Source organism: Ammospiza nelsoni, chromosome 8, assembly GCF_027579445.1.
Source record: "Ammospiza nelsoni isolate bAmmNel1 chromosome 8, bAmmNel1.pri, whole genome shotgun sequence".
Taxonomy (NCBI): domain Eukaryota; kingdom Metazoa; phylum Chordata; class Aves; order Passeriformes; family Passerellidae; genus Ammospiza; species Ammospiza nelsoni.
Window position 1 is genome coordinate 14,155,436 of NC_080640.1, and position 24,818 is coordinate 14,180,253.

General features: G+C 62.1%; 2 protein-coding genes across 6 annotated transcripts; one reads left to right on the forward strand and one right to left on the reverse strand.

Annotated features, from left to right (window-relative positions):
* Nucleotides 1-1,317: 1,317 nt before the first annotated feature.
* GOLGA7B (golgin A7 family member B) lies at nucleotides 1,318-9,630 on the forward strand. 2 transcript variants are annotated; one of them, XM_059476877.1, is made up of 5 exons: nucleotides 1,318-1,374; nucleotides 7,182-7,307; nucleotides 7,677-7,829; nucleotides 7,956-8,057; nucleotides 8,171-9,630. In XM_059476877.1, exons 1-5 carry the CDS (start codon nucleotides 1,318-1,320, stop codon nucleotides 8,273-8,275), a joined length of 543 nt encoding a protein of 180 aa, XP_059332860.1. In that variant the 3' UTR covers nucleotides 8,276-9,630. The 2 variants fall into 2 exon arrangements, with proteins under 2 accessions (XP_059332860.1, XP_059332861.1); XM_059476878.1 differs by lacking the exon at nucleotides 1,318-1,374 and adding an exon at nucleotides 6,019-6,147.
* Nucleotides 9,631-9,847: 217 nt separating this feature from the next.
* On the reverse strand, nucleotides 9,848-23,200 carry CRTAC1 (cartilage acidic protein 1). Of its 4 annotated transcripts, none has more exons than XM_059476873.1 (16): nucleotides 23,084-23,200; nucleotides 19,175-19,371; nucleotides 17,791-17,987; nucleotides 16,765-16,895; nucleotides 15,998-16,154; nucleotides 15,257-15,391; nucleotides 14,825-14,970; nucleotides 14,511-14,647; nucleotides 13,790-13,872; nucleotides 13,193-13,293; nucleotides 12,940-13,108; nucleotides 12,320-12,465; nucleotides 12,145-12,187; nucleotides 11,567-11,710; nucleotides 10,355-10,480; nucleotides 9,848-10,068 (listed from the first exon to the last, which is right to left on the reverse strand). In XM_059476873.1, the coding sequence occupies exons 1-16, from the start codon at nucleotides 23,126-23,128 to the stop codon at nucleotides 9,941-9,943; spliced, it is 2,085 nt and encodes a 694-aa protein (XP_059332856.1). In that variant the 5' UTR covers nucleotides 23,129-23,200; the 3' UTR covers nucleotides 9,848-9,940. The 4 variants fall into 4 exon arrangements, with proteins under 4 accessions (XP_059332856.1, XP_059332855.1, XP_059332858.1 ...); XM_059476872.1 differs by having other exon boundaries at nucleotides 23,024-23,176; XM_059476875.1 differs by lacking the exons at nucleotides 9,848-10,068; nucleotides 10,355-10,480 and adding an exon at nucleotides 10,721-11,327.
* Nucleotides 23,201-24,818: the final 1,618 nt, after the last annotated feature.

A 24,818-nucleotide genomic window follows, 5' to 3' on the forward strand; every position in this document is an offset into this window, starting at 1 on the left:
CCCATGATCGATGCCCCTGCCTGACCAGCGGGCTTTGGGCTGCCGCTGGCCCCTGCCCACCGGATAAGGCAGCTCTGTTAATGGGCTGAGAGAGCAAACAGTCCAGTGCAGGCTGTGATAGCAGCTGCTCTTTGCCCTGGGCTGGGGGCAGGGACTGTCCCCCAGCCCTGCTGGGGTACATTTGCTTTGGGGCCATGCTGGGAACCTCAGCTGCACAGCCTGCCCTTCCCTGCAGCCTGCCCGCCCTGCCCATACCCTGTGTGCTCAGCAGCCATCACTGCATCACTCAGTGCTGCTTGCTTCCAGCCCGAGGGTGGGCTGGGTTCATCCCACCCAGCCCAGAGATGGCACCATTAATGTGTAACTGCCGGGGAGCCCGATAAGATACAGCAGCCTCTTATCAGGGCTGCCTGGTAGCAGGAGGGAGGGTGATCGAGGCATCAGGCTGTCACGGCAGGAGTAAGATTGTCTGGAGATAAATGCTGATAGAAAATAGCTAATCCGTGATGGATGGGCTTGGCCAAGGTGTAATTGCCATGAGAGCTGGGCTGGGAAGGGCTGGTGAGGCCTGGGAGCAGAGGCAGAGGGAGGCCGGGTGTGCAGGGTGGAGCTGCCAGAGTGCCAATACTGAGCACAGTTGTGGGTGTGCCATGTCCCTGGGCTGTTCCTGTGGCACTGCCAGCACTGTCCTGCTCTTGACCATGGAGCCATAGATCCTGGCTCTCAGCCTGCCCCATCCCACTGCCCAGTCTGGCCTCTACACCCCCAGTTCCTCCCAGGAAGGTGTTGGGGGTGCTGAGCCCTCTGTGCCAGCTGACACCACAGCAGATGAAGGTGAGGGGCTGGCGAGGCTGGGGCTGAGCAAGGGTCTCCCTGCCAGCTGCCCCAGGCCCTCCAACTGCCATGACGCCTTCATTAGAGCCTTAAGTGACCTCCTGGTCAGGGCTGCCCCACAAGAGCAGTCTCTGCCCCCCGTGCGGTGTCCTGGCAGCCTTACCTCGAGCTGAGTCTGTGCCTCTGCTCTGGGGAGCCCCTGCTGCACTCGCGTGGCTTCATTAACCCTTTCCCACCCAGGATGTCCCAGGCTGATCTGGGCTGTACCCCAGAGAAGGGGATGGACCCAAGACAGCTGTAGCTGGCACCCCTCCCTGTGTGTCTCATCTGCGCAGGCTGCTCCGGTGCCCACATCTCCGTTCTGCAGCCATGCAGCTGTCCGGGAGATAGACACTTGCTCCTGTCACTCCAGAAAGCTGGCTGTGCCACCGCTTATGTCACTGCCTGTGCCACTGTCACAGCAGCGAGTCCGGAAGCGGGGCCATGGGGTCTGCCCCCTCTGCGCTGGGGACCTCGGGGACGGCCAGCCAGGGTGACACAGTAAGAGCACATCACCTGGGGGGCTGCCTCGACACTCCCGACCCTCCCTGGGGGTACCCGTGCCTGGCTGTAGCACGGACCGGGTCCTGTAGCAGCGAAGGGAGACTCCCAGGGAAGGAGCAGCTGAGCAGGGTCCCGGCCGCCTCCTTCCATCCTTGTGTCCCACCCACCTTTCTGCCGCAGCTTTGGGTGCTACCGGCCTTGTTTCTGTCAGCAGAGATGCATCCCCGGGGGCTGGGTGGGTGGGCTGAGTGGGCTCTCTCCCATTCTCCTCTTCCCCCATCCCCTCACCCCTCCTGTCCCAGTCCCGCACTGGTTCCTGGGCTGCACCCAGAGTGGAGCAGGGGCGTTTGGGAGAGGCCATGCCGAGTCCCAGGAGGGACGGCACGCTGGCGCTGTCCCTGCACAGCAGCTCCCGGGAGAGCAGCCCGGCCGGGGGCAATGCCGGGCTGGCAGCACGGCTCCGGGGGTGGTCCCGCCTGGCCGCGGCCGCTGGAGGCTGGGGCATGACGGGGGCACGGCGGGGCCGAGGCTGCCCGGGCGGTGCGGCACGGCCGGGAGGGTCAGCGCTCGATCGCCGTGCCCTTGCCCCGCGCCCACACATTCTCCCGCTGCCCGGCAGCCCCAGGAATGTGCTGGCAGCGCTCCCGGCCCAGCTGCGGAGCCCAGACTGCCCCGGCGCCCTCCCAGCCCCAGCCAGCACCTCCCGGCCCTGCCCAGTTCCTGCCAGCCTGCACACAGACCCTCCCTGTTCGCCGCCGGACACCCCGATCCCGGCCCCCGGCGTTCAGCAGGGCAGGGAGGGGGCATGTCGCATGTGCAGACCCTCTGAGGAGGGGTTCCTTTCCCTCACAGCGTGGCACCATGCGTGGGGACCTGCTCTGCAGTGCTGCTCGTCCCTTCTGCCCCACCACAGCCCCATGCCCGGTGTGGGAGCAATCCTCGCACAGTCCCTGCTCCCAGCTGGCTCCTTTGCTAATGGCAGACCTTGGCACCTTGCTCTGAAACCACATCCTCCTCTGCTTGCCCGTGTGCCGGAGGATGCTGTGTCTCCCAGCCTGTGGACTCTGTGGGATGTGCTGGTGGGCTGCCCCACCTCTGTGGGGGCTCCCAGTGCAATGAGGGTCCTGGAACCGCCCCTCACTTGGACAGAGCTGGGCTGCAGGTGCCGCAGAGGGGTGTCCACGCTCAGGGTGCCCAGTCTGTAGGGTCAGTTGGTCCCAGTTTGGAGCACTCTCCATGTCCTGTGTGAAGGGGCAGGCTGGGGCATTTGGAGCTGTTTTCCAGAGGCTCACAGTGTGGGGCCCTCGTCCCCCTCCCTTTTCCCTCCCAGGTGCACACACCTGGGATCTCTCAGGAAAGGTTATCAGCTAATCACGCTGTGTTTGTGCCTCCCAAATGTCACCGTTGTCCTCACTGGGACTGTGAGCTCATGCTCCTCACCATTACTGAAAGCACTTCCAGTGCTAGGAGAGGCAGCTGCCATGCCCTTCTGTGGCCCCTTTGAAGCAAAGCTGGAGCTGCTGACAGCTCTGACAGGCTGGAGAGAGGTTCAGCAGGCAGGGGGTACAGAATGGAGCCACAGGGGTTGATCCCAGACTGGTTGCAGGGCTCCAGCTGTCCTCCACAGGCCTTGGTCATCCTGGCACTGCAGTGAGGGTTGAGATGCTGGGATGAGGTGCAGCACCATGCACCCAGAGACACCCAGGACACCCCTGGTCCTGGGCTGGGGGTCAAGTGCAGGGCTTGGAGCAGGGGCACTGCTGGGCCATGCCTGCTGTGGTGTGGTGGGCACATTGCCTGCTGAGGGCTGGCCATAGGGGTACCAAGTGTGCCCCGTGTCTGTCCCATGGGGCCAGGGCCTCTGGGAGGTGAGCCAGGGCCAAGGGCAAGGAGAGATCTGTGGGGTCTGTCTGCAAGACAGGTCAGAGCTGCCCACCCCAGGTGCAAGGGAGGAGCCAGGCAGGGGAGTAAAGGAAGCTCTGGCATCAGCCATGCCTATCCCTGCTGCTGGGCAGCCTGAAAAATCCCCCCTTTGGGCTGAGCAGAAGGATGAGGGCCCTGCCAGGACCCCTCACAGTGCATGGTCTGGGGAGGGCAGTAGGGCCATGCAGCACACTGAGGCTACCCCGAGCCCCTGCTGTCCCTGCTGCTCCCTCCTGGGCAGTGTGGCTGGCAGAAGGCAGCTCCCTGTTCTGGGGGATGTCCCACCAAAGGATGGGACATGCACATACAGACAGCAGGTCCATGGCCTGTGAAGCACATGAACCAAAAGTTCTTTGCTTGGGCTGGGTTGGTGTAGCCAGAGGAGACAACCCTGGGGCAGCACTACAGGATGTGGGATGATGGGCAGAGTTTGGATGGCAGGGAGAGCATCTCCCCGCTGCTCCTGGCCCCTCACTGCAGCACAGGAGAGCAAACTCCATCTCCTGGCAGGCACAGCATTGCCATGGCAACCCGCAGGACTGCCAGGCGGGCAGGCCAGCACCGACGCGGCAGTGGCACGCAGCACAGGAAGGACATGGCAGGCAGGGGCTGGGGACATCTGGGGACAGGCTTAGGTGTGTGAGCACACTGCATGTGCACCTGGGTGGGCACCTGAGTGCATGCACGAGTGCCTGTGCCAATGTGCATGCACGTGTCTGGTGCATGGGAGACTTCACACAGCACCCTCTCAAGGGTGCCCTCGGTTTTGTGGCACCATCGAGGCAGGGTGTGCCTCGCTGCTCTGGAGAGTGGGCTGGCAGGGTTGTGTGGGAACTCAGCACAGCAGTCCTGATGTGCAGAGTCACCGAGACAACCCTTGGGGGGCTCGGAGGTCCTGGAATGTTGCCAGAAGTGTCTGGTGGTTGGACTTTGATCCTGCACAGGAGACGACACCTGTATGAGGATGGGAGGATCACACGGGGATAAATGGTAAAGGGATAGATTAATTATGGTGTGAAACACAGGTTTTAGAATCCCGGTACAGGCGGGTTCTAGGGAGACAAGATGGAGGAATTAGGGCGTGTCCTGTCCTTCTTCTTCTTCTTCTTGTCGTCCATCTTCTGTGGTGGTGGTGGCACTTTGGGATTGGTTCTTACTAAATGTGGACTTGGCAATAAGGGTGAAAGGTATTGGGGAAAATAGGTAAATATCTTATACATAGTTTTGGGTATAAAGATAAGTGACCGCCCCGAGGGCACGCAGTGTGCTCATGGCTGATGTGCTGTGCGGACCTCTGTCAGGTTGAGAGAAGATATTGTGGATAAAAATTAATAAACACTGAAGACCGAAAGAACCTGAAGACTCCTTTTGTCCTTTGGAGTGCGGGTTGTCCCAAGGCTATCCTGAGCCTTTCCAGGCCATCAAAAACAGCCAAGAACGGGACAGGGTTGCTCTGACCCTTGGGAGCAGCAGGTTTCCCCAAAAGCTGTGGGATCCATGGCTTTGTGTCTGTGGGCTAGAGGAGCCCTCCAGCTGGGGTCCCTGACTGCATGGGTCCTTTGGTGCCTTGGTCACAAACCCTGCCATGCTCCAACCACCCCCAGGCCTCCATTTGCCCTGCCCAAAGCCTGGGCTGGTGCTCAGAGTGGGGAGCAGGAGTCAGACAGAGCTACCCCTGCGCTGCAGGGAGCTGGCTATGGCATGTTTGCTGTGTTAGCTGTGAGTTAACTGTGAGTTAGCAGTGTGTTAGTTGTGTTAGCTGTGTGTAAACTGTGTGTTATCTGTGTTAGCTGTGTGTGTTAGCTATGTTAGCTGTGTGTTAGCTGTGTTCTGTGTTGGCTGTAAGTTAGCTGTGAGTTAGCTGTGTGTTAGCTGTGTGAGCTGTGTGTTAGCAGTGTAAGCTCTGTGTCAGTTGTGTTAGCTGTGAGTTAGCTGTGAGTTAGCTGTGTGCTAGCTGTGTTAGTCGTGAGTTTGCTGTGTTAGCTGTGAGTTATCTGTGTTATCTGTTACCCATGTTATGTGCCAGAGCAGATGTTCGGGCAGGGCCCGGCGCTGCCCCCAGCATGGCCCAGGTGCCAGGGAAGGCTGGCAGCTCTCCTGCCTGCTGAGGGCCCTGTGCCCAGCTACTGCATCCCTTGCCCCACTGCAGCCCAGCTGGGAGCCCCCCTGCTTCGCCTCCCGGGAGAGCCTCTGTTCCCCCCGTTTGGCATTTCTCCGGCTCTAATTGAGCTGTCAATGGGCAGAGATAACGGGGAATTCGTTAGCTCTGCTCTTTGATGTCTGCCCGCGCTCTGATCGCAGCACCAGCTGCAACTCCTTCGCAAACAAACAGCTTCAGATGAGGTCCCTTGGCACGGCGCTCTGCCAGTCCCACGCTGGACTCCCCAAATCCCTGCCGGGCCATTCTCACGGCCCCTCACACCCGCTGTTACCTCCGGCAGCCCCCTCGGCAACCAGGCTTCCCCGCAGGGACCCCCAGCCGCATCCCGCAGATACCGGGCTGCGGCACTCGCCCTGCCGGACCCCCGGGACGCACAGCAGCCGCCCTCCCTCGCAGCCCCTCTCCGGAGCCGGTCCCGGGGCACCCGGTGCCGCCGTCCGCAGGGGCTCCGAGCCGGCGGCAGCAGCCGCCCATACCCGGCGCCTCGGGGCGGGCCGCGGCGGACCGGGCGGCTGCGCACACGGGGCGGCCGGGCCCGCCTCCGCCCCTCGGCTCGGCAGCACCGCGGACAGCGCCCGGCCCCGCGCGGCTCCGCACGGCCCCGGAGACGGCGCCGCTGCGCTGCGGTCCCCCCGGCGCGGCACGGCACAGCCCGGCCCGGCGCCCGCCGCGCCATGGCCACGGAGGTGGGTGCGGGCGGCGCGGCGGGGGCGCCCCGGCGGCGGCACCCCCGGGCCGGGCTGCGGCGGAGCTCCCCGGGCCGCGCTGCTCCCCGGCTCCCCCCCGCCCTGCGCTGCCGGGGAGCGGCACAGACAGGGCTCGGTCCGCGTGGGGCGCGCTGCTGCGGGGGGACAGCGTGGGGCGGGGGTCCGTGGGGACAGCGGTGCGGGGCTGCGAGGGCTCCGCGGGCGCGGAAAGGCCCGTGAGGGGCCTGAAGGGCTGTGGGGTGCAGGGTGGCTGCCGGGCGCCTTTGGTGAAGGCTGGAGCGGGTCAGGGTTGGACTGTGGGACGGGGGGCTCTCCTCCTACATGCCGTGGGTCGGACACGGGACAGCCTCAGACCGTCTGTGGGGCACAGAGCAGGCAGTAGCCTCATGTCATCCAGAGGAAGCACGGGGACCTGCCTTGGCGCAACCTGGCGCCTCCATCCCCTTCTTCAGGCACAAAAGCTGCCCCACAGGCTGGAGCTCAGGGACTGGCACGGGCTCTCACACCCTGTGGGGAGTCAGGGCTTAGCACCTGCTGCCGGGGCTGCCGGTCCTTTTCATGAGGACACCCCGCTGCAGCCTGCCCACACGCTGGGCCACCGCTGCAGCCCCGCTGCCCAATCCCTGCTCCTGCTCGGGAGCCTGGGAGCTGTTGGGTTGGCTGTGTCCTGGGGCTCTGCTGGGGACAAGGGTCTGTCCCCTCCCAAGGCCATGGCCCGCTGGCGACACATGCTTGTGTGTGCAGGAGCCACTGGGGCTGAGACCAGACACCAGCCCGGGCTGAGAGCACTCACACTCACCCTCCTTCCGAGCAGGGGGCTACCACAGCATCCTCCCCTTGCCTCCATCCTACCCTGCCTCCCTGCCTCGCACCTCCAGTGCCAGGCTGTGCTCATGGCATGACACAGCCTGTGCTAGGGGCTCTCTGCAGCCTCTGCTCCCCAGGCCTCCAGCCCTCCAGCAGGGATGCCCAGCTCCCCTGGCTGCAGGCCCCGTCTCACTCTCTGCCCTCAGGTGCACAGCCTGCAGGAGCTGCGGCGCAGCGCGTCCCTGGCCACCAAGGTCTTTGTGCAGCGGGATTACAGTGATGGGACCACGTGCCAGTTCCAGACAAAGTTTCCCCCTGAGCTGGAGAGCCGGGTAGGGAGTCTGAGAGGTTGTCAGGGTGGGGGGTGCCCTATGGGGACTCAGAGGGAAGAAGGGTGTGGGGACTTATGGGGTGTTGTATGGCCCTGGGCCAGCTAGTGCTGCTGGGCGCATGCAATCACAGCTGGCTTGGCTGGTGTGCAAGGGTTTTGGTGCTTCTGGGGACTGGGAGGCTCTGCTGAAGGCTGCAGGTGCAGCAGGTCTTGGTATGGGTGGGAGATGGGCAGGGGCCTGTGAACTGAGGCATCAGCTGGGCAGGGAGGAGAGAGTTAAGCGCTCTCCAAGACCCCCAGGAAAGGGGATAAGGTGGTGCAGGGAGTCAATCCCTGGTCAGACTCCTCTTCACCCTGGTTTCTGTCCTAGATTGAGCGGCAACTTTTTGAGGAAACTGTGAAAACCCTAAATGGCTTCTACGCTGAGGCAGAGAAGATTGGGGGCAGCTCATACCTCGAGGGGTGCCTGGCCTGTGCCACTGCCTATTTCATCTTTCTCTGCATGGAGACACATTATGAGAAGGTGCTGAGGTGCAGGGGGGGGTTCAGGGATGGGCACAGGGATGGCTCAGGGGTGTCACACATGGGACTGAGGCCAGAGTAGATAGCAACGCTGGCAGGCCCTGAGTGTCCCTCTCTGTGCTGACAGGTCCTGAAGAAGATCTCCAAGTACATCCAGGACCAGAATGAGAAGATCTATGCACCACGGGGGCTGCTGCTCACTGACCCCCTGGAGCGTGGCATGAGGGTCGTATCCTTTGGGCAGCGGGATGCTTGGGGGATGGCAAGGGTGAGGGGAGACTGGGCGTGGGTTCTGGGCAATTGGGCTGGCACATCTCACCGGTGTTCCTTAGCAGGGTCCAGATCGAGATCTCCATCTACGAGGACCGGTGCAGCAGCGGCAGCTCCAGCAGCGGCAGCTCCAGCAGCAGCAGCGGTGGCGGTGGAGGCGGGGCGGGGGGCCGGTGACTGGCCGGGAGTCCCTGCAGGGACTCGTACTGCCGGGACAGTGGCCTCTCCGAGCTGCGCAGGCTGCACTACCAGAGCACCCGCTTCTGACCCCAGCGAGAGCAGCAGGGGGAGGCCGGGGCTACCGGGTCCGGCTACCCACCTCCGTCTGCTCTTTGTCCCCCGCAGTGGGTCTGCCTCTGCTCGGACCCACTGTGGGCAGGGCCTGCTGCTGGGGCATGCCCGGTGTTTCCCACTGAGCCAAACTGCTGCCAAGGGGCTCCTACAGCCCTCCATGTGCTTGGTGCTGCCGCCCCTGCCGCAAGCGAAAGGAGCTTGCCCTGCTAGGGGGCAGTCCCAGCTGGCAGTGTCCCTGTTGCCAGGCGCTGGGAGCGGCAAAGCCTCAGGCAGCGCTAAGCAGAGGACGCACAACCCCGCACTCACAGGCACTGACAGCTCTTGCTGCGTCCCCTCCTGGGGGCAGCCTGCCCTTGGTGCTGTGATGTGGCTGGGCTGCTGCTCGTGCACCCTTCAGGGGGCCTGGCAGAGCACTGGTGCCACTTCTTCTGCATGATGGGCCATGCATTCACCCCAGCTCTGTGCCACCCACTGCCCCATTGCTGCTCTCCTGGCCCTTCCATCTGGCACTACATCCTCTCCAGCAGCATCCTTCACTGCCAGGACACTAAGCACTTGCTTCTGCTCCCTGCACGACCTGCTGCCATCCCCAGCTGGACCCACGCAGTGTCCAGGCCAGGGAGCTGCAGTGCTGGGCATGGTGCTGCCCCTGTGTCATGTGCCCTGGGCTCATTCATGGCCTGGCACAGCCGAGGCTGAGCTGTGGCATGGGTGAGGCAGGCTCCCTGCCCAGTCCTGGCAGAGTTTGCCTGTGCCCAGCTGCCAGCAGCCCCCTGCCTACTCTGCCCCATGACCTGCCCTAATGCAGGGAGGGTGCCCAGTGGGGCAGCTCCATAAGGACCCTTCCTCTCACACTGCTGAGTCCTCCTCTGCCCACGTGTCCTGCATGCATCTGCCACCAGTGCCCCAGTTCTCAGCCTGGCCTGTGAGAGGGGACCTCGAGGGGCACCTGAGCCTGGCAGCAAGGTGTGGAGGTTCATGGTCCAGGGTCAGATAGCAGGAAATAGGAGGGTCCATGTGACATCCAGCACCCCAAGGAGAGGAATTCCTATCTGGGAGCAGAGCTGAACTGAGCTTGCATTTCTCTCCTGGGAGCTTGGAGGGAGGACCCTGCCCTGTGGGACTTCTTTTGGCTCAGTCATGATGTGTGTGTGGGGTGGCCCTGGCCTCAATGTTCCTGCTGGACTCGCCCCACCCCTGCATGGAGACCTTCCTCAATAAACCCCACGCTTCTTCCCCCACTGCCTACCCTGCATCTTCTTGTGGTGGGGAGGTGAGCAGGACAATGCTGTGGGGGCACAGAATCAGGCTGGGTATCTCTTTTCACACTGGGTTGGACAAAGCCCCACAAGGCTGAGCATGGGGGAAGGGAGGAGATGGAGAGGAGGGGGCAGTCTAGGGCAGCAGGGGGACAGGTAGCAGGCACGTGGCCCTGGGACAGGGACACACAAGGAATACAGAGCAGGAAAGGGTTTATTCTGTTGGCACTGAATTCAACCGGCACAGTGCTGGGGGGTAGCAGGGAACACCTGGCTGGGCCAGAGCAGGCTAATTGCGCCAGCAGCGTCCACCAGCACCCAGGGAGAAGCCATGGTGACAGTGGCAGTGGAAGGAGCCATAGCTGTTGTGGCAGATATGGTCGCAGGGACCAGGCTGTGCCTGGCACTCGTCTATGTCTGGGAAAGAAGGAGAAAAGGTCAGAGCTGTGCCAAGGGTTCAGGGACTGTGTGGCATGGGCAGGGCAAGGGATGGAGGAGGCATGAGGGGAGCAGCTCCAGGGCTGGGTGAATGTGGGACACAAGGGCAGGTGATCCTGCCACTGCTTGGTGCCAAGGCTGCTGGGTGGCAGATGTCCTTACTCCACCAGCTCCTGCACAGCCACAGTCTGGGCTGTGAGCACACCTGGACACCCCATCATCTCTGCTGCCAGGGCAGCACCAGGTGGGCACTGCAGGTACTCACCCAGGCACCGGCTGGCAGCCAGATCGAGGGGATGGAAGCCTGGGTGGCAGAGGCAGCTGTGTGCCCCAGGGCTGTTGATGCACAGCTGGCTGCAGTTGTGCAAGCCCTGAGCACACTCGTCGATGTCTGGTGGGGATAAAGAGAGCAGTGTGGGGTTATAGCACGTAGGGGGAAAAGCAGCCCAGCCCTGTTGTTGAGGTGCAGGCAGGGCTGCTTGCTGCACCCCAGCCCCCTCAGAGCTGTAGTCCCAGTGCAGAACTGGGCCAGGGGCACCACCACTCTCCAGCCAGGTCCCAGGGTGGGCAGAAGCACAAGCATAGCCCAGCCCTGCAGAGCTCAGCAGACCAGGTTAATAGATGGGATATAGTTTATTGGGGGATCTCTGGGAGAGGGGCTGGAAGACTGTTGGGACTAAGCAGGGTCAGACTCCAAACAGTAGGGTCAATACGTTAAAAAACAGACCAGGAGGGTCCTGCCCCTGCAGGGCTGGGAAGAGCCTCCTCTGCCAGGGCTGGGGAGGTGTTCCCGTCACTGAGGAGGGGGCAGGCGAAGCACACACGTCGCAGGCCAAACCAGCAGGCACATGGTACGGTATCGAGGCGACGGAGCAAGGTACCAGCATGGCAGGAACAGCACTGGGGCAGGGGGTGGGCGGGGAAAGGGGCACTGCCAGGCTGCCCCAGGGCTGCTTTCCCAGAGATGGCACAGGACAGCCAGGTCTGTGCCCGTCCCACTGCAGGTCACCCCACTATGTCCCAGCCGGCACTTCCAGGGTGGTTCGACGAGGACAGAAAAAGAGAGACAGGCAGAGGCCAGCCCATCCTTCCACCAAGGCTGCTCTGGCGTGTTATGGGCAGGGCTTAAAGTGCATAGAGACAAAGGCAGAGTCCGAGGACTTGAGGGAGGAGGGCACTGTGGGGGAGCCCAGGCCAGCTCCCAGCAGAGGGATAGCCCCCAAAAAAGGCCACTTGAGCTGCACAGAGAAGGAGAGAAGGAACAAGACAGAAAAAGAGAAAGGGAAGGGGGGTCAGTGGCAGATCAGTGGGAGGCACGGACAGACAGACACAGAACCAGGGTGGAGGTGGCTGGGCTGCCGTCCGACAGGTTACAGGCTGTGACCTGGCCTTTGTCAGGGGTGCAACAGCATCCCAAGATGGTGCTTTGGGGCTGATGCCAGCTGGCATGGGGTCAGGTGTCCCAGCTATCACTCACCCACGCAAGCTGTGCCGTCCTCGTTTGGCTCAAAGCCCCGGCTGCAGCGCTTGTTGCTGCGACAGCGGTACCCGCCATAGGTGTTGATACAGAGAGGCTTCTCCCGGGGACAGATGAAGGGGAACTCCTTGCACTCATTTGTGTCTGCAAGAGGGTCCTCAGTGTGAGATGTCTAGGCAGAGGACTTGGGGCTGCCAGCCCCTCCAGTTCCCCCGGTACACTGGATGGTCACCCCAGTGGCAGCCATGCATAAGCCATATCTCTGTCCAGGAGGCTCCCAGCATGGCCACAGCCACCCTGCTGCTCCTCTGCTGCCCCTCCCATCATTCATGGCTGCAGCACACAGCCTGCCACATGCCAGCCATGCCTCCTGCCCTAGCACATTGCTCTCGCTGTTCCCTGGGACACCATTGTGCCCCTCTGGAGCTGTACAGGTGTCCCGTTCCCAGGCCATGTGCCAGGCAGGCAGCTGTACCTGGCACAGACCCATGTGGCAGGCAGACACCTCCCAGTCTCAGTGTCCCCCATGGGTACAGCATCCTGGGTAAAGGCACACCTGTGTTCCAGCAGCCACTCACCTACACAGCGTCCATTCTCGTGCTGGGAGAATCCCTGCCCGCACTGCATTTGGGAAGAAGCAGAGACCACTGGGATGGAGAGGAATCACCCCTGGGCAGCCACTGAGCCAGGAGAGCCCAGCCCCTTGTTTCTGTCCCCAAAGTGTCACACCCTAGACCCACACCTGGCCCTCACCTCCAGAGGGGCAGGCATGAGTGGCTCCTCCACATCCAGAGGGTAGGGGATCTCCAGGACAGAGTTGGTCTCACTGCTTGCCACAGCTCGTGACACCACACGGCCATCTGGCCAAGTCACCTCCAGGCTGCTGGCTTCATCACGCCCTGCAGGCGGGCAGCCCATCAAAGGGAGGGTCTCCAGGGTGGGCAGGGGCTGAAAGGAGGCCAGCGGGGTGGTAGGGATGGAGGGACAAAGTTCTCCCTTGCTCCCTGAGCCCAGCTCCAGGTGCTCATGCTGACAGCCCCCCCACATGGATGTACTCTGAGGGGTGTACATGGGATGACCTTGCAGTGGGGAGACACCCCTGCAGGCTTGGCTGCACCAGGGGAGAGCTAAAGGGAAGGGAAAGCCCTACTGCCTGGGCAAAGCAGCAGGCAGGGCATGGGGAAGGGGGCAGCTGCTCCTTGCAGCACAGCTGCAGTGGCTCGGCAGCCTGCCCCCAGCCTTACACAGAGCCCAGCGTACCTAGGGTGACAGGCAGGGACGATTACTGCGCAGCGGGACACCGGGGCAGCAGACACAGCCCCTGCCCTGGGGAGTGCCAGGGGAGGTTGGGGGGGAGGCGGCCCCTAGCTCACCCAGTCCAAAGTGTGCCACGGGCTCCATCTCGCAGAGGTAGCCGGAGCCGCCGTCGATGATGCGCAGGTGGGCCCCGCTGCGCCGCGTGAACAGCACCACCTTGGCCCCCCGCGCAAACGCCCCGAAGCGCGTGCGGGGGATGACCCGCAGCCAGTTGTTATTGGTGCCCTGCAAAGGGGGAAGGAGCAGAGAGATTGAGTTGAGAGGGATGGAAGGGATGGGTACAACATGAGGAGTCCCTGCTTGACTCACCTGGGTGCCCTTGAAGATGGAGATTGGCTGTGCCATGGACTCGCCGTGGGATAGGATGAGGTCCAGCATCCCATCGCCATCAAAATCTGTCACTGCACCTCCTGCAAGGATGGAATCATGCTGTGTCTGAGGCCTGGCCCCATGTTCCCCAGCACTAGACCTTGCTGCTGCTGTGGCCTTCCACTGGCAATGGGAGCACTCCCAGCCACGCAGGGACAGAAAGGAAGATGGGGTGACATCAGTGCAGGAGTGTGGCTGGCACCTTCTAATCAGAAGCATTGGCATCCTGGGCAGTGGAGGGGACAGGCAGTGCCTGGCTGGCTGTGTGTCACAGGGAGCTGCCTGACCTCTTCCCAAATGCAGAGGCTGGCTTTGAGCAGCGGGCACCCAGGAAGGGGCACATCAAGAGTGCCTCTGGGGTACTGGAGATGGCACTGTTGGCTGGGTATGAGTGGAGGGAGAAAGCATGGGGCCATTCCTGGGTGAGAGGAGCTCCAGCCTGCTGGTGGGGAGCAGGCAGATAACTCAGCCAGGCATGTGGCATCCTCAGGCAAAGAAGGTGCCAAGCAGTGCTGTGCCAGAGCAGGGTGTACCCACCAGTGCCCCGTCCCTCTGGCTCCAGTGCATCCCCTGGATTCAGCTCTTCCACTATGGGGTCTGAGTGTTCTCTGCGGATGAGCCTGCCAAGGACACACACAGGGTATGAATGCCAGCTCCTGCAGTCCTCAGAACCCTCCTGGACATGCCTATCCCCTCCTGAAGAATCATGGTAGGGGTGACAGCCATGGTGGCTATAGGGTGTGGACTGAGGATGTGACTGTCCCCTGCCTGTTGGCACATCCCCACTCCATGCAGAGACAACAGGAGTTTCATGAGAGCTTCTGGATCTGAACTGCAGAGCAGCAACAGCATCTGTTGCATCACTCTGGAACATGGAGATGTCTCCAAAGGGCTCCTTGCAAAACCCTTGCCCTCTACCCACCCATGGGTGCAAACATTGGGTAGACAACCAGTTCCCATTGCCCTACACACGAGGCAAGGAGGTGCTACACAGAAGTAATAAGACTTGACCCCCGCAATTAACAGGAGCCATGAACAAGCTTCCACACAGCTGCTAATCAGCGGTGCTGGGGACCCCAGGGGCTGCTGCAGGCACGATCACAGTGGCTGGTAATGATGCCAGGAAGGGCTCAGTCACGACGCCTTTTATGAGCCGAGCCCGAGCCGTGGCACTGCTGGAGAGGAGCCCTATGAGCCTGGCTGTGCTGCTCGGCTCCCAGTGCAGGGTGCAGGGGTGCCCGGCCCCGCCGGCTCCTACCGGAACAGGCGATTGGCGGAGGAGCCGCGGTAAGCGATGTTGTTGAAGAAAACCTCCAGCTCCTGATCGTTGTCGAAGTCGGCTGCGATGACGGTGCGGACGGGAGACGGCATGGAGAACTTGGGGGTGGCGATGTCCTGCATGGACACAGCCTGACAATAGGCACAGGCAGCAGGACACCCGGGTCCTGCTTTGATGCCCCGGGTGCCCTCCTCGCTGTCAGGTGGGGCTCAAAGGGAACTCGGAGCGAAGGCAGCCCCGCTGGCCGAGTGGCTCCGGGGCAGAGCCGTCGGTGCGGGGGCTCCGGCCCTCACCCGGAATCGGACGCGGCCGGGAGCCCCGCTCTGCAGGTAGAGGCGGTGCGGCCCGTTCCAGTTGCCATAGACGATGTCCACTCGGCCGTCCCGGTTGAAGTCAGCCAGCGCCACACCGCGTCCGTGCTGGTAGGGGTCATCCAGCCCTGGGGAACCGCAAGGGGACAGGGGGAGACGGGAACCCCTCCCTGCCTCCTTGTCCCAGCACACCTCCCAGGATGTGCTCCATTGTCCCCAGACAGGTGCTCCACGCACAGGGTTACATCCCTGCTGCGCTGATGGATGCCCCGATCATCTCAGCCACTGCACAGTGGTCAATGGGGCTCTGGGTCCCCAGGGCTGTCCCCTCACTGCCCTCACCCAGTGCAGGCATAGCCACCCCCGCCCTGAAGTCCCCAGCGTCCCTGTGTCCCCCCAGCTTCCCCTACTCACCCACAGCAGCTGCCACGTCGCTGTACGTCCCGTCCCCCCGGTTGTGGAAGAGGAAATTTGGGCTGTTCTCATTACCGCAGAATATGTCAGAGGCACTGTCACTCAGGATGGGGCCCACGGCCACCCCACGGCCGCCTGGGGGACAGCAGCCCGGGGTGAGGGGACAGCTGCCGGGGTGAGGGGAGTTTGTGCTCCCCATGTTACCTCAGTGTTGCTCACACGGTGGACCCAACCCCCCCACCACCCGTCCCCTCCACTCCCCCCGCCGTGTCCCATTCTTGCCCACCTCCAATCCCTCTCATCAGGAGCTAATTGGGCCTGGCAGCCGCTCGTGTCACTCCCAACCCTAATCACTGCCATCGCCATGGTGACAACACTCCTAATTAGTGACAATTTACCGCTGGGGCACGCAGCAGTCCCCACGGTGGTGGGGCAGCACGGGGCGCAGGCGGGCTCGTTCCTCCCGACGCCTACGTTCCCAAACCCCGCTGGCTGCCCTGCGGATGCTGTGAGCTCGGGAGGGACTACCCCCGGTGATGCTGGGCACAGGGGTCCGGCCAGGCGTGTATCCATGGTCCTGGCGCCTTTCACGGGCCGTGGGGCTGCCACTAGATGGGGCAGTCAGGCAGCCCAACGCGTGGCACGGACCTGGGGCTGCACTGCCCTGCCTCAGCCAGCTCTCCCGTTCGCCGTGCCCTGCAGCGCCCCGTACCCTCGCAGGGCCACAGCAGCCGGGAGTACCTGTGTACTTGCTGACGCCAGCCTGGGCGGCCACATCCACCAGCACCACGACACCGCGGGCAGGGTCACTGGCAGCCACATCCATCTCAATCAGGGCATGGGGGCCCACGTTGCCGCTGGCATAGTTGGCGATGTAGATGGAGTACCTGCCGGAGCCCTGCAGCCGGCAGCACCGCCTCAGCACCCACCCACCCACGGCTCATCGCCAGGGGACCACAGGGTGCCTGCTGTGAATGCTCTTATTGCCCCGTGGGGGCAGGCACTGCTGCTGTGTGCTGAGCGAGAGCCCTGCAAAGCCCACGGCAAAAAGCATCCCAGGAGCAGGGATGTGCCCCATTGCCTCCAGGAGCTCTCTGGTCACAGTGCTGGCATGGGGCACATTATCCTCCCTCCCAGCATCCCCGGCGTGCCGGGTCCTCCCAGTTTCCACCACCCCCTTTGTCCCGTGCAGTAGCTGCACCCTGATTTAGCGATAATCATTTGGAAACAAACCGCTGGAGGAGGAGGACGAAGAAAGAGCAGGTGACAGGAACATAAATCACCTCGACAGGCACGTTTATCAGCTGGTGGCAACCGTGTGGACAGGCATCCACAGTCCCTAGAGCTGGGGCCGTTGTGAGCCCTGACAGCCCAGGGGCAGCTGGGGGGCACCCTTGGCCAGCAGAGGATGGGATGGGCAAGAGGAGCAGGGCCCAGGACTCCACTGAAGGGGCACTGGGAGTGGGAAGGGGGCAGAGATGCCTGTCCACAGAACCCTGCTTGCTCACCGTGCGGTCCACGCAGGCAACAGAGCGGCCGGCAAAGCGGCTGGCCACGTCCCGGTTCACCTCGTCACTCAGGATGTCCTCCCAGCGCCCGTTGCGGAGTTTGAACAGCTTGTCTGTGTAGGTGGCCATGCCTGGGGAAGGGGCACAGGTCAGTGGGCTCCAGCACACCGCCTCCTCCTGAGGAGAGTGCTTTGTAGCAAGGGAGGTTTTGGAAAAGGCACCCTTTTTCCAGAGCACCCCAAATATCTGCTGTCCCTGCAGCCCCCTACAGTGCAATGGGGCTGGGCTGCTGCTGCAAGAACCCCATGACCCTTAAGGGCCATGGGGAGACACACAGAAGAATCAACTCATTAGGCTAAAATATGTCCCAATGAGGCACAGCCCTGTAGATCTTCCCCAGGAAGGCAAAAAAAAAAAAAATTGAAAAAGAAATCGATTCAGTGGCAGGCACAGTCAGCGAGCTACACCATTTGTGACAGCAGCAATGGCAGATCCTGATTTAGGGACAGGTGTGCCAGCAGCCACTGCCAGCCCGGGTAATTAGGAGCACTGGGAAGACAGATCTGCCGCCTGGAGGTCAGGGACACAGGGCAGAGCTGGGCTGGAGCACCAAACCAGGCAGCCCTGGGGATTCCCAGTGCCAGCTTGGAGCATGTAAGTCTTGTTCCCATGACAGGCATGCCAGGAGCACTGGACTTGGTGCAGCAGGCACAGGAGAGCCATGAGATCAAAGGGGACAATGGCTGCAGGGCACAGCTGGGATTTACAGTGTGGGGTCCCAGTCGAGGGGGCGGAAGGGAATCTTCTGTCCCACTTGGGGTGCCACAAAAAGGGCAATGGGCAGCTGGAAGTGCTGACTCGGTGGCTGGCTGGGCTCAGTGTCCCACCCGTGCTGCCATCAATCAATGGAGCCACTCAAGTGAGAAATTAACTCCAGCCCGCACACATCCCTCACACGCCGAAGGTCGCGGGCGGCCACGCCGGGGCTCCCCCCGTGCCTGGGGCCCGGCTGCCGGCAGGGCTCACCAGAAAAGGCATTGTTGGTGTTGAGGAAGTAGATCTCCTCGCGGCCGTCGCCGTCGATGTCACAGGCTGTCACGCCGATGGCGTTGCCCTGCCGGTCCCGCAGGGCGTAGTACGGGGAGCCCCGCTCATCCTCCGCCACGTTCACCAGCCGCCCCTGCGCCTTGTCGTACTTGAGCACCAGGTTGGGGCCGTTGTACCTGTGAGTGCAGGCAGAGTAGTGGCTTCCCGAGGACTGAGGATGGGATTAAAGCCCCTGTCTCACCCCTGGGGGGACACTGGGTGTGATACTGCGTTTTCCCCACGATGGGCACTGCAGAGACCTGCATGGTCCATGGAGGCCAAGGACCCTGCCACGCACCCCATGTCTGGCAGCACTAGTGGGGGTCAGGCAGACAGAAGTACAGGATGGGGTGCAGGTCCCTGCTTGCAGAGCTTTCCCAGGGCAAGCAAACTGCCACACAAGGCAAATCCTCTCAGCACGGAGCATCCCACTGGCTCCTCGCCCGCTCCCGCCCAACGCACCAGTAAACAAGTTATACAACGGACACCACGTCTGCTTACAAAACTCCAGCTGCCCTCTTGACTCAGCACAGCTGGCAGTGGTGGCCCAGACCCCTCCAGGGTTCCAGTCCTGCCCAAGTTTTCCTGCCTCAGTGATGTTCAGAGCAGCATAAGGGCCAGACTCTGACTGCCTGCCACCATAGTGCCTCCATCTAGCTGGATGGGATCTGTGAGGGTAAAGGTGGGCACATTCTCAGGTGGGCACACCTGTGTGTGCAAGCCTCTTTAGGGAGTGAGGATGGTGATGTGTACACAGATACCCTGCAGTAGCAGCTCACGGCAGTGCCAGCACACACCATGGTCTCTGCTCTTCCTGACCAGGGTTGGACCTGCTGGCAGCAGCTGCTTTGTGTCCAGCCCCACTTGGGCACTGGCAGCACAGCACACGGCTCCCTGCTTGCCCGGCTCCTGCCGGCCCTTCCCAGCCATCACTCCAATAAAGGACTATAAAAAACCTCCAGCCAATTAACTGAATCTCCAGAGAGAGCTGAGTCCTGTCAGCAGAGCAGAGACGGCCTGGGGACACGCTGGCTGTGCACTGCAGGTGGACCCTGACTGCTGGGCAGCTGCCACCGCCCCACAGGGAAGGGACCGATGGGGGCACTCACGTGGTCCTAGACAGGCACTCGCTGGCATCCACACCCTCTGTGGTTGCACACACACGCACACACACACACACACACACACAAATTCACTGGTGGGTGCATGCAGACCTCAACTCACCCATCTGTGTGCACAACCCCCCCAGCCGGCCACAAGACCACAGAGGAGGGAGGAATTCCTGTCCCTGCTGTCACTGAGGCCTTAGGGGTGCCCCACTCACCCTGCCACCACAATCTCGAAGTCACCGTCGGCATCTAGGTCGGTGATGGCCACACCGTAGTTGAGCTGGGTGGGGTTGCTGTCATAGTCGGGCGGCAGGAGGCGGTGGGTGACGGCTGCAAACATGGGCTCGCTGCGCTGGGAGCCCTCGCTGAGCCAGGCCAGGGACAGCAGGCACAGCGCCAGCATCCTGGACACCTGGGAGAGACCTACAGCCCATCAGCTCAGGAGCAGACTGTGCTCCACCATGCCCAAGCAGCCCACTGTCCTTGCATGGGAGATGCTCTCTTTTCACCCCTTGCCATAGCACCCCAGCCTGCACCACACCACCTGCCCCTTGACCCTTGGCACTGTCACTCTGGTGTCCCCATGCACAGACTGTCCTGGCACTGTTCACCCTTGGGACAAGATCACACTCCAGTGAGCTGGGGCTGAGGAGCAGCCCAGCCTTGGCAGCCCATCCTACTGGAGGGACTGGAGAGGTAGCAGGAGGGCTCTGGGGAGCTGACAAAGCTGGGCTCAGGCCCAGATCACTCTGCCCTAAGGTGCCACTGGCTTCCAAGGTCCTGGTAAGTCAAAATGTCAATCACTGCTCCCTTGGCAGGGTCAGAGGAAGAAGACATTCACTGGCCCAAGGAGTTTGTCTTCTGTCCCATTGGTGTTCCAGAGCTGGGGAAGTTCGCAGGGAGAACAGGGATACTTTATCAGGTTACTCCCACGTGCCTCAGTTTCCCCATCCTGCGGGAAATGTTCCTCCCAGGGTCTCCGCAGGGTGAGCTCCTTCCAGCCTGGCCAGGGAAAGCTTCTGCACAGGGATGCAGCCATGAGGAGATGCTGGGAGGAACAGGAGACTGGGACGAGAGGCTCATTTAACCTGGACTGCGGAGGACAGCCTCTGCCAGCACTGCTGGCAAGGCTGCAGAGACTTTGGAGCTGGCTCTGACCTGGCTGTAGCACAGGTGATGAGCAAGGTGGCACTTAGGAGGGCAACCCCTCATCCCAGGCCTGGCAGTCACCTCCAGAAGGGAAGAGCCCAGAGATGAGCTGTGTGTCCCCAGGCTGTGAGCATGATCCCACATGCCTGCACTCCAGCTGGGAGAAAAAGCAGCCTGCTCCACTCTTGCAAACCAGAAGGGTGGTTGGGGCACCTGGCCTGCAAGGGGACAATGCTGCATGTGACTGTGCCTGGGCAGGACAGCCCTCCCAGGCAGGAACAGTCCCCGTGTCCAGGAGTGAATGACCCCCTGCCAGCTGACCCCAGTGCTGTTGGAGTCAGACAGCAAGCCCAGGAGTAGTGGCAGCTGGGCGGTACCACATGTGCCCAGCTTGGAGAGGGGAAGGTGCCCATTTAGACCCCAGCAGACCCAGCAGATTGTGGAGAACTGCCTGCTGCTGCCTCCTCAGGATGGGAATGGTCCCAAGGCTCTCTTGGGGGCCAGGATTCCCATGCCATAACTAGCTTCCAGGCCCACATGGCTGGGCAGGAAGGAGCTGTTCTCCAGCTGCAGAGGAAACCCTAACCCTACTGCCCACAACACCCATAGTTCTGTATTCCATTGCTCCAGCAGCTTGCTCTCCTTTCCTCTCCAACCCCATCTGTAGCCTGCGCACAGCATCCAAGGTAGATGTGTGTGTGTCCCCAGCTCTATCCTCAGGAGAGGAATGCTCCAATTCTCTTCCTGTGATGGCCCATTACCCTGCCATGCTGAATGGAGCAGCCCTTGAGGGGCAGGAGCCTGGATCCTTCCCTGGTGCAGGGGTCCCATTCAAGACACGTGATGGGGACAGGGTTCATTGGGTTGTTGAGGGATGGGAAAGTCCCCGAGTGTCACTCTGCAGACAGTGAAGGAGGGGGAGCCTTTGCCACAGCCCCACTCCAGGCTTACCAAAATGAGCACAGGGGAGAGCCACTGACATTGTGGACAGATGGGTGCAGGGGTGCCACATAAGCCCCTGGCCCTGCAGAGCAGTGCTACCTCACTCCCAGGCACAGCCAGACGATGGGTGCTGTCCCCAGCTCATTGGCAGGGCCCCCTGTCTTTGCCCATTCCAGCTCCCACTCCTCAGAGCCTGGACTGCTACCAGGTGCCCCCCCTGCCTCATCCAGCTGCAGCTGAAATCCCTCCAAGCTGGATGGAGCTTTTCCAGTAGGAAACAATGCTCCTGATTGGAGACAAAAGGCTTTTCCCAGTGGATCCGGTGCTTGGTGCCATGGGGAAGGGATGTCCAGCCCAGAGCCAGGCCATTTTGGGAAGGGGAAGGGAGGCAGACTTGGGCTCTGCATGTCAGATGCAGAAGGGCCTCATCATTCCCAGCATGCTTTTGATAGAACCACAGTCCCAGCATGAAGATTCACCTGGGGTTTGAGGCCATGGGGCCCTGCCTGTATGCAGGGCAGACCTCAGTCTCTCTTGTTCCAGCAGAGTCACGTCCTGGCTTGTGTCGTGGCATGTGGTGGCAAGGTCACCCCAGGGGGTTTCTGCAGTATGGCTAGTGACACGAAGCCAAAGTGCCAAGCAGGGCAGAGCCACTGGGAGGGTGCCAAGGCACCCATGCAGGGTGCAGCCAGGCAGCCCAGGGAGAGGATGCTGGCCCCCAGGTGCAGCATGTAGGATTCATCTGAGCCCATGCATTGTTATGGCTGACAGTGCCCAGGTGGGATGGGACTGGAAAGGGACCATGGGACAGGCAGGCAATTGGGCCCCAGACTGCTCAGCACAAGTGGGGAGATGCTGTCCCCAGATGTCTTCACTGTGCACACAGGGACATGCCCGAGCCTACATCATGGGGAAGGTGGGTGTGAGGTCCCTGTGCGGCCACCCCACTCTGCATGTCACTGTGACATTACTCCCCTGCTCACCACGCACCCCAGTGATGTCACGCGCCACCACTGCAGCAATGTCCCGCTGTGGGCCGCAGTCACCTCCGCGACATTTCTGGACGTCATGCAGCAAGGGCATCACTGCACCCCAAACGCACCCCAAAGCGGTGACAACAAGGTGACATCACAGCACCTCATGCCACCATGCTGCATGTGCCCCACTAGCATCATATTCTCATTGCTAGCACAGCCAGGCTGCCACAGCTGTACCTGCCAGGGCAGAGGACAGGCAGGAGACATCCCACAGACCCATCAGACCCCTGTTCCACAGACCCATCAGACCCCTGTTCCACAGCAGCTGGGCTGCCCAGAGTACCAGCAATGCCCCTCCACAGCTCCTCAAAGCCCAGCAGCCCAGACCCTGCAGTGCCTCTGCTCCAGGCAAAGCCCATGAACCTGGGTCCTGCTGCGACGTCTGCTCGCTGCTGCGAGCCTGTCCCTCCTATGCAGGACTCCTCAGCGCTGGACCTGGCAGCCTGGGGCTCAGCCAGCAGCAGCCAATGCAGTGTGGAGATGAGCAGTCACCTTAGCCTCTGAGCTCGCCCCAGAGGGACACCAGGTCCTTGGGGTGCTCAGGCCCAGCAGCACACAGCCAGCCCCTTCCCACGCAGGCAGGTACACGGCTGGACTCCTCTGCCCACTGCCCCCCGCTCCTCCACGGGCTCGGCCAAGACCAAGCACAAGTGCCGCTATAAAGAGGGGCTGTCCCTCGCTGCTCGCAGTGCTGCTGCTCCTGCCAGCTCTCTCCAGTCCCTGCACACACCGCCCATCACCGTACAGACTCTTGAGCACGGTTCTCCCCAGCCCAGCGTCCTTCCATCCCCATCCCATCCTTCTTCCCGCTCCCTCCCGCCTCCCTACCCCGCATCCCCGCCACGCCACGGGGACAGGCTACGTGCCCGCGGTCCCGCTCCGCCCTCCACCAACTTCTCCCCGGGCCGGCGACCGTGCCGGAGTTGACAGACGCACCTCCCCGCCCCGGAGTCCCCGGGAAACTTCGCGGAGCAGCAAAACCACACGGCTACTCACGGGCCAGGGGGGCCGCCCGGCGCCCCCACGGCGGCGGGAGCGCATCCCGCACCGCCGCCTCGCCGCCCGCCGCGCCTCCGCCTCCGGTGCTCCGCTCCCGGCTCCCGACGGGCCCGGCCCGCCCGCGCGGCGCCTTAAGAACGGGCGGCGGCGGCGGCGGCGAGCGGGGCGGGGGCGCCGCTGCCAATGGGGAGCGCGGGGTGGGGCCGCCCGCAGCCAGGTCCGGCCCCGCGGTGCTGCGGGGGGGCACGGCGAGCATCGCCCCGGGCACCGGTACCGGGAGGAGGGGGCGTCCCGGGATGCCGGAGCCACGGCCGAGAGAGCTGCACGGCCACGGCGGGCAGCGTGTCCCGGCTCGCTGCGGGCACTCCGGGGTGCTGCATGGGGAGCACTCGGGCCATGGCTGGGCACGGCTCCCCAGCTCCTGCAAGGGCCGCTGGCGTGATGAACCGAGCAGAGCCAGGGGCCTGACCCGGCTGGGGGCGACGGAGGTCGGGCACAGGCGGACGAAAGAGAGCGGAGCTGGGCATGCCCCTGGTGCAACACTATCTTGGAAGGGTAAGAGAGAACAGTTTTAAACTAAAAGAGGGGAGATCTAGATAAGATGTTAGGTGGAAATTATTCACAATGACAATGGTGAGACACAGGAATGGGTTGCTCAGAGAAGTTTTAGGTGACCCATCCCTTGAAATGTTCAAGGCCAGGTTGGATGGAGTCCTGGGTACCTGATGTCGTAGTCAGCATCTCTGTCCATGGCAGGGGGATTGGAACTAGATGATCTTTAAGGTCCCTTCCATCCCAAACCATTCTATTGTTCTATGAATCCAACACTCATCCACACCCCGAGGGGTCAGCACCTGCCTGTGTCATCACCCTGCACATCACCATCTCTCTCTGCAGGGGCCCCAGGGGTGGCTGTGCCATGGCAGCCAGCCTGAACTCCAAGAAAGGCCCCATCTTATGTCATGCAAGGCACTGACTTGCCCAAAAACTTGTAGCCAGTGTATGCCCCAGGCACGATGGCATTTGTGCAAGCCTGCCTTTCCCAGCCTGTTTTCCTGAGGGGCTGGGCACAGAGCTCTCTGTGTGTCTCTGGAAGCACAAAGTGGCTGTGGTGGGGACTGGGACAGCACTGGCAGGGCACAAGGCTACCAGGTCACCCTAGTGTGGCACATTCACAGTGCTCACAGCACAGAGTCTGGGTCTGTGAGCACTGTGAGAGACAGCAGCAGAGACATGTTGGAAGACAGCAGGAACTCATGCCACTCTGGCTGCTTCAAGTGGCTAATCACCTCCTCTGCTAAAGCCCTTATTTCTCATTGAACATGTCTGGCTACAGCTTCTGCCTGTTGCTCCTTGTTCTTCTCTCACTGCTAGATTCGAGAGCTCTCCAGTCCCAGTGATTGTTTCCCACAAAGGTGCTTCCATACAGCCATCAAATACCCCTTTATTTCATTGCTGACGACTCATTCTTGCAGGGTGCTTGGCTGAGCACCAGGCTTGCTGCGTGGCTGCCTGCTGCAGGGTCCTCACAGCCAGAATGTTGGCATCCAGGCACAGGGAGCCTGCTACAGGGCAATGCCATGGGGCAGGAACCACACCGGCTCTCTGCTTTTGCCATGCTGAGCCACAATGCCAAGCAAACCCAAGTGTGCCCACCCCACATGTGCAATGCCGTGCTTGTGTGCTCCTGTGAGTGCTGTGGGTGTGCTCTGCCCGCCAGTGTCCACAGCCC

Bases quoted from the DNA above. Each gene is read 5' to 3' on its own strand.
- CRTAC1 (XM_059476872.1), bottom strand. From the start codon at position 23,128: ATGCGCTCCCGCCGCCGTGGGGGCGCCGGGCGGCCCCCCTGGCCCGTG. The intron at 16,155-16,764 runs GTGAGCAAGCAG...TGCCGGCTGCAG, and splicing joins TTGCCTGCGTGGACCGCACG to GGCTCCGGCAGGTACTCCAT. The intron at 15,392-15,997 runs GTACTCCCGGCT...GCTGTCCCCCAG, and splicing joins TGGCGTCAGCAAGTACACAG to GCGGCCGTGGGGTGGCCGTG.
- GOLGA7B (XM_059476877.1), top strand. From the start codon at position 1,318: ATGGGGTCTGCCCCCTCTGCGCTGGGGACCTCGGGGACGGCCAGCCAG. The intron at 1,375-7,181 runs GTAAGAGCACAT...CTCTGCCCTCAG, and splicing joins CGGCCAGCCAGGGTGACACA to GTGCACAGCCTGCAGGAGCT. The intron at 7,308-7,676 runs GTAGGGAGTCTG...TTTCTGTCCTAG, and splicing joins CCCCTGAGCTGGAGAGCCGG to ATTGAGCGGCAACTTTTTGA.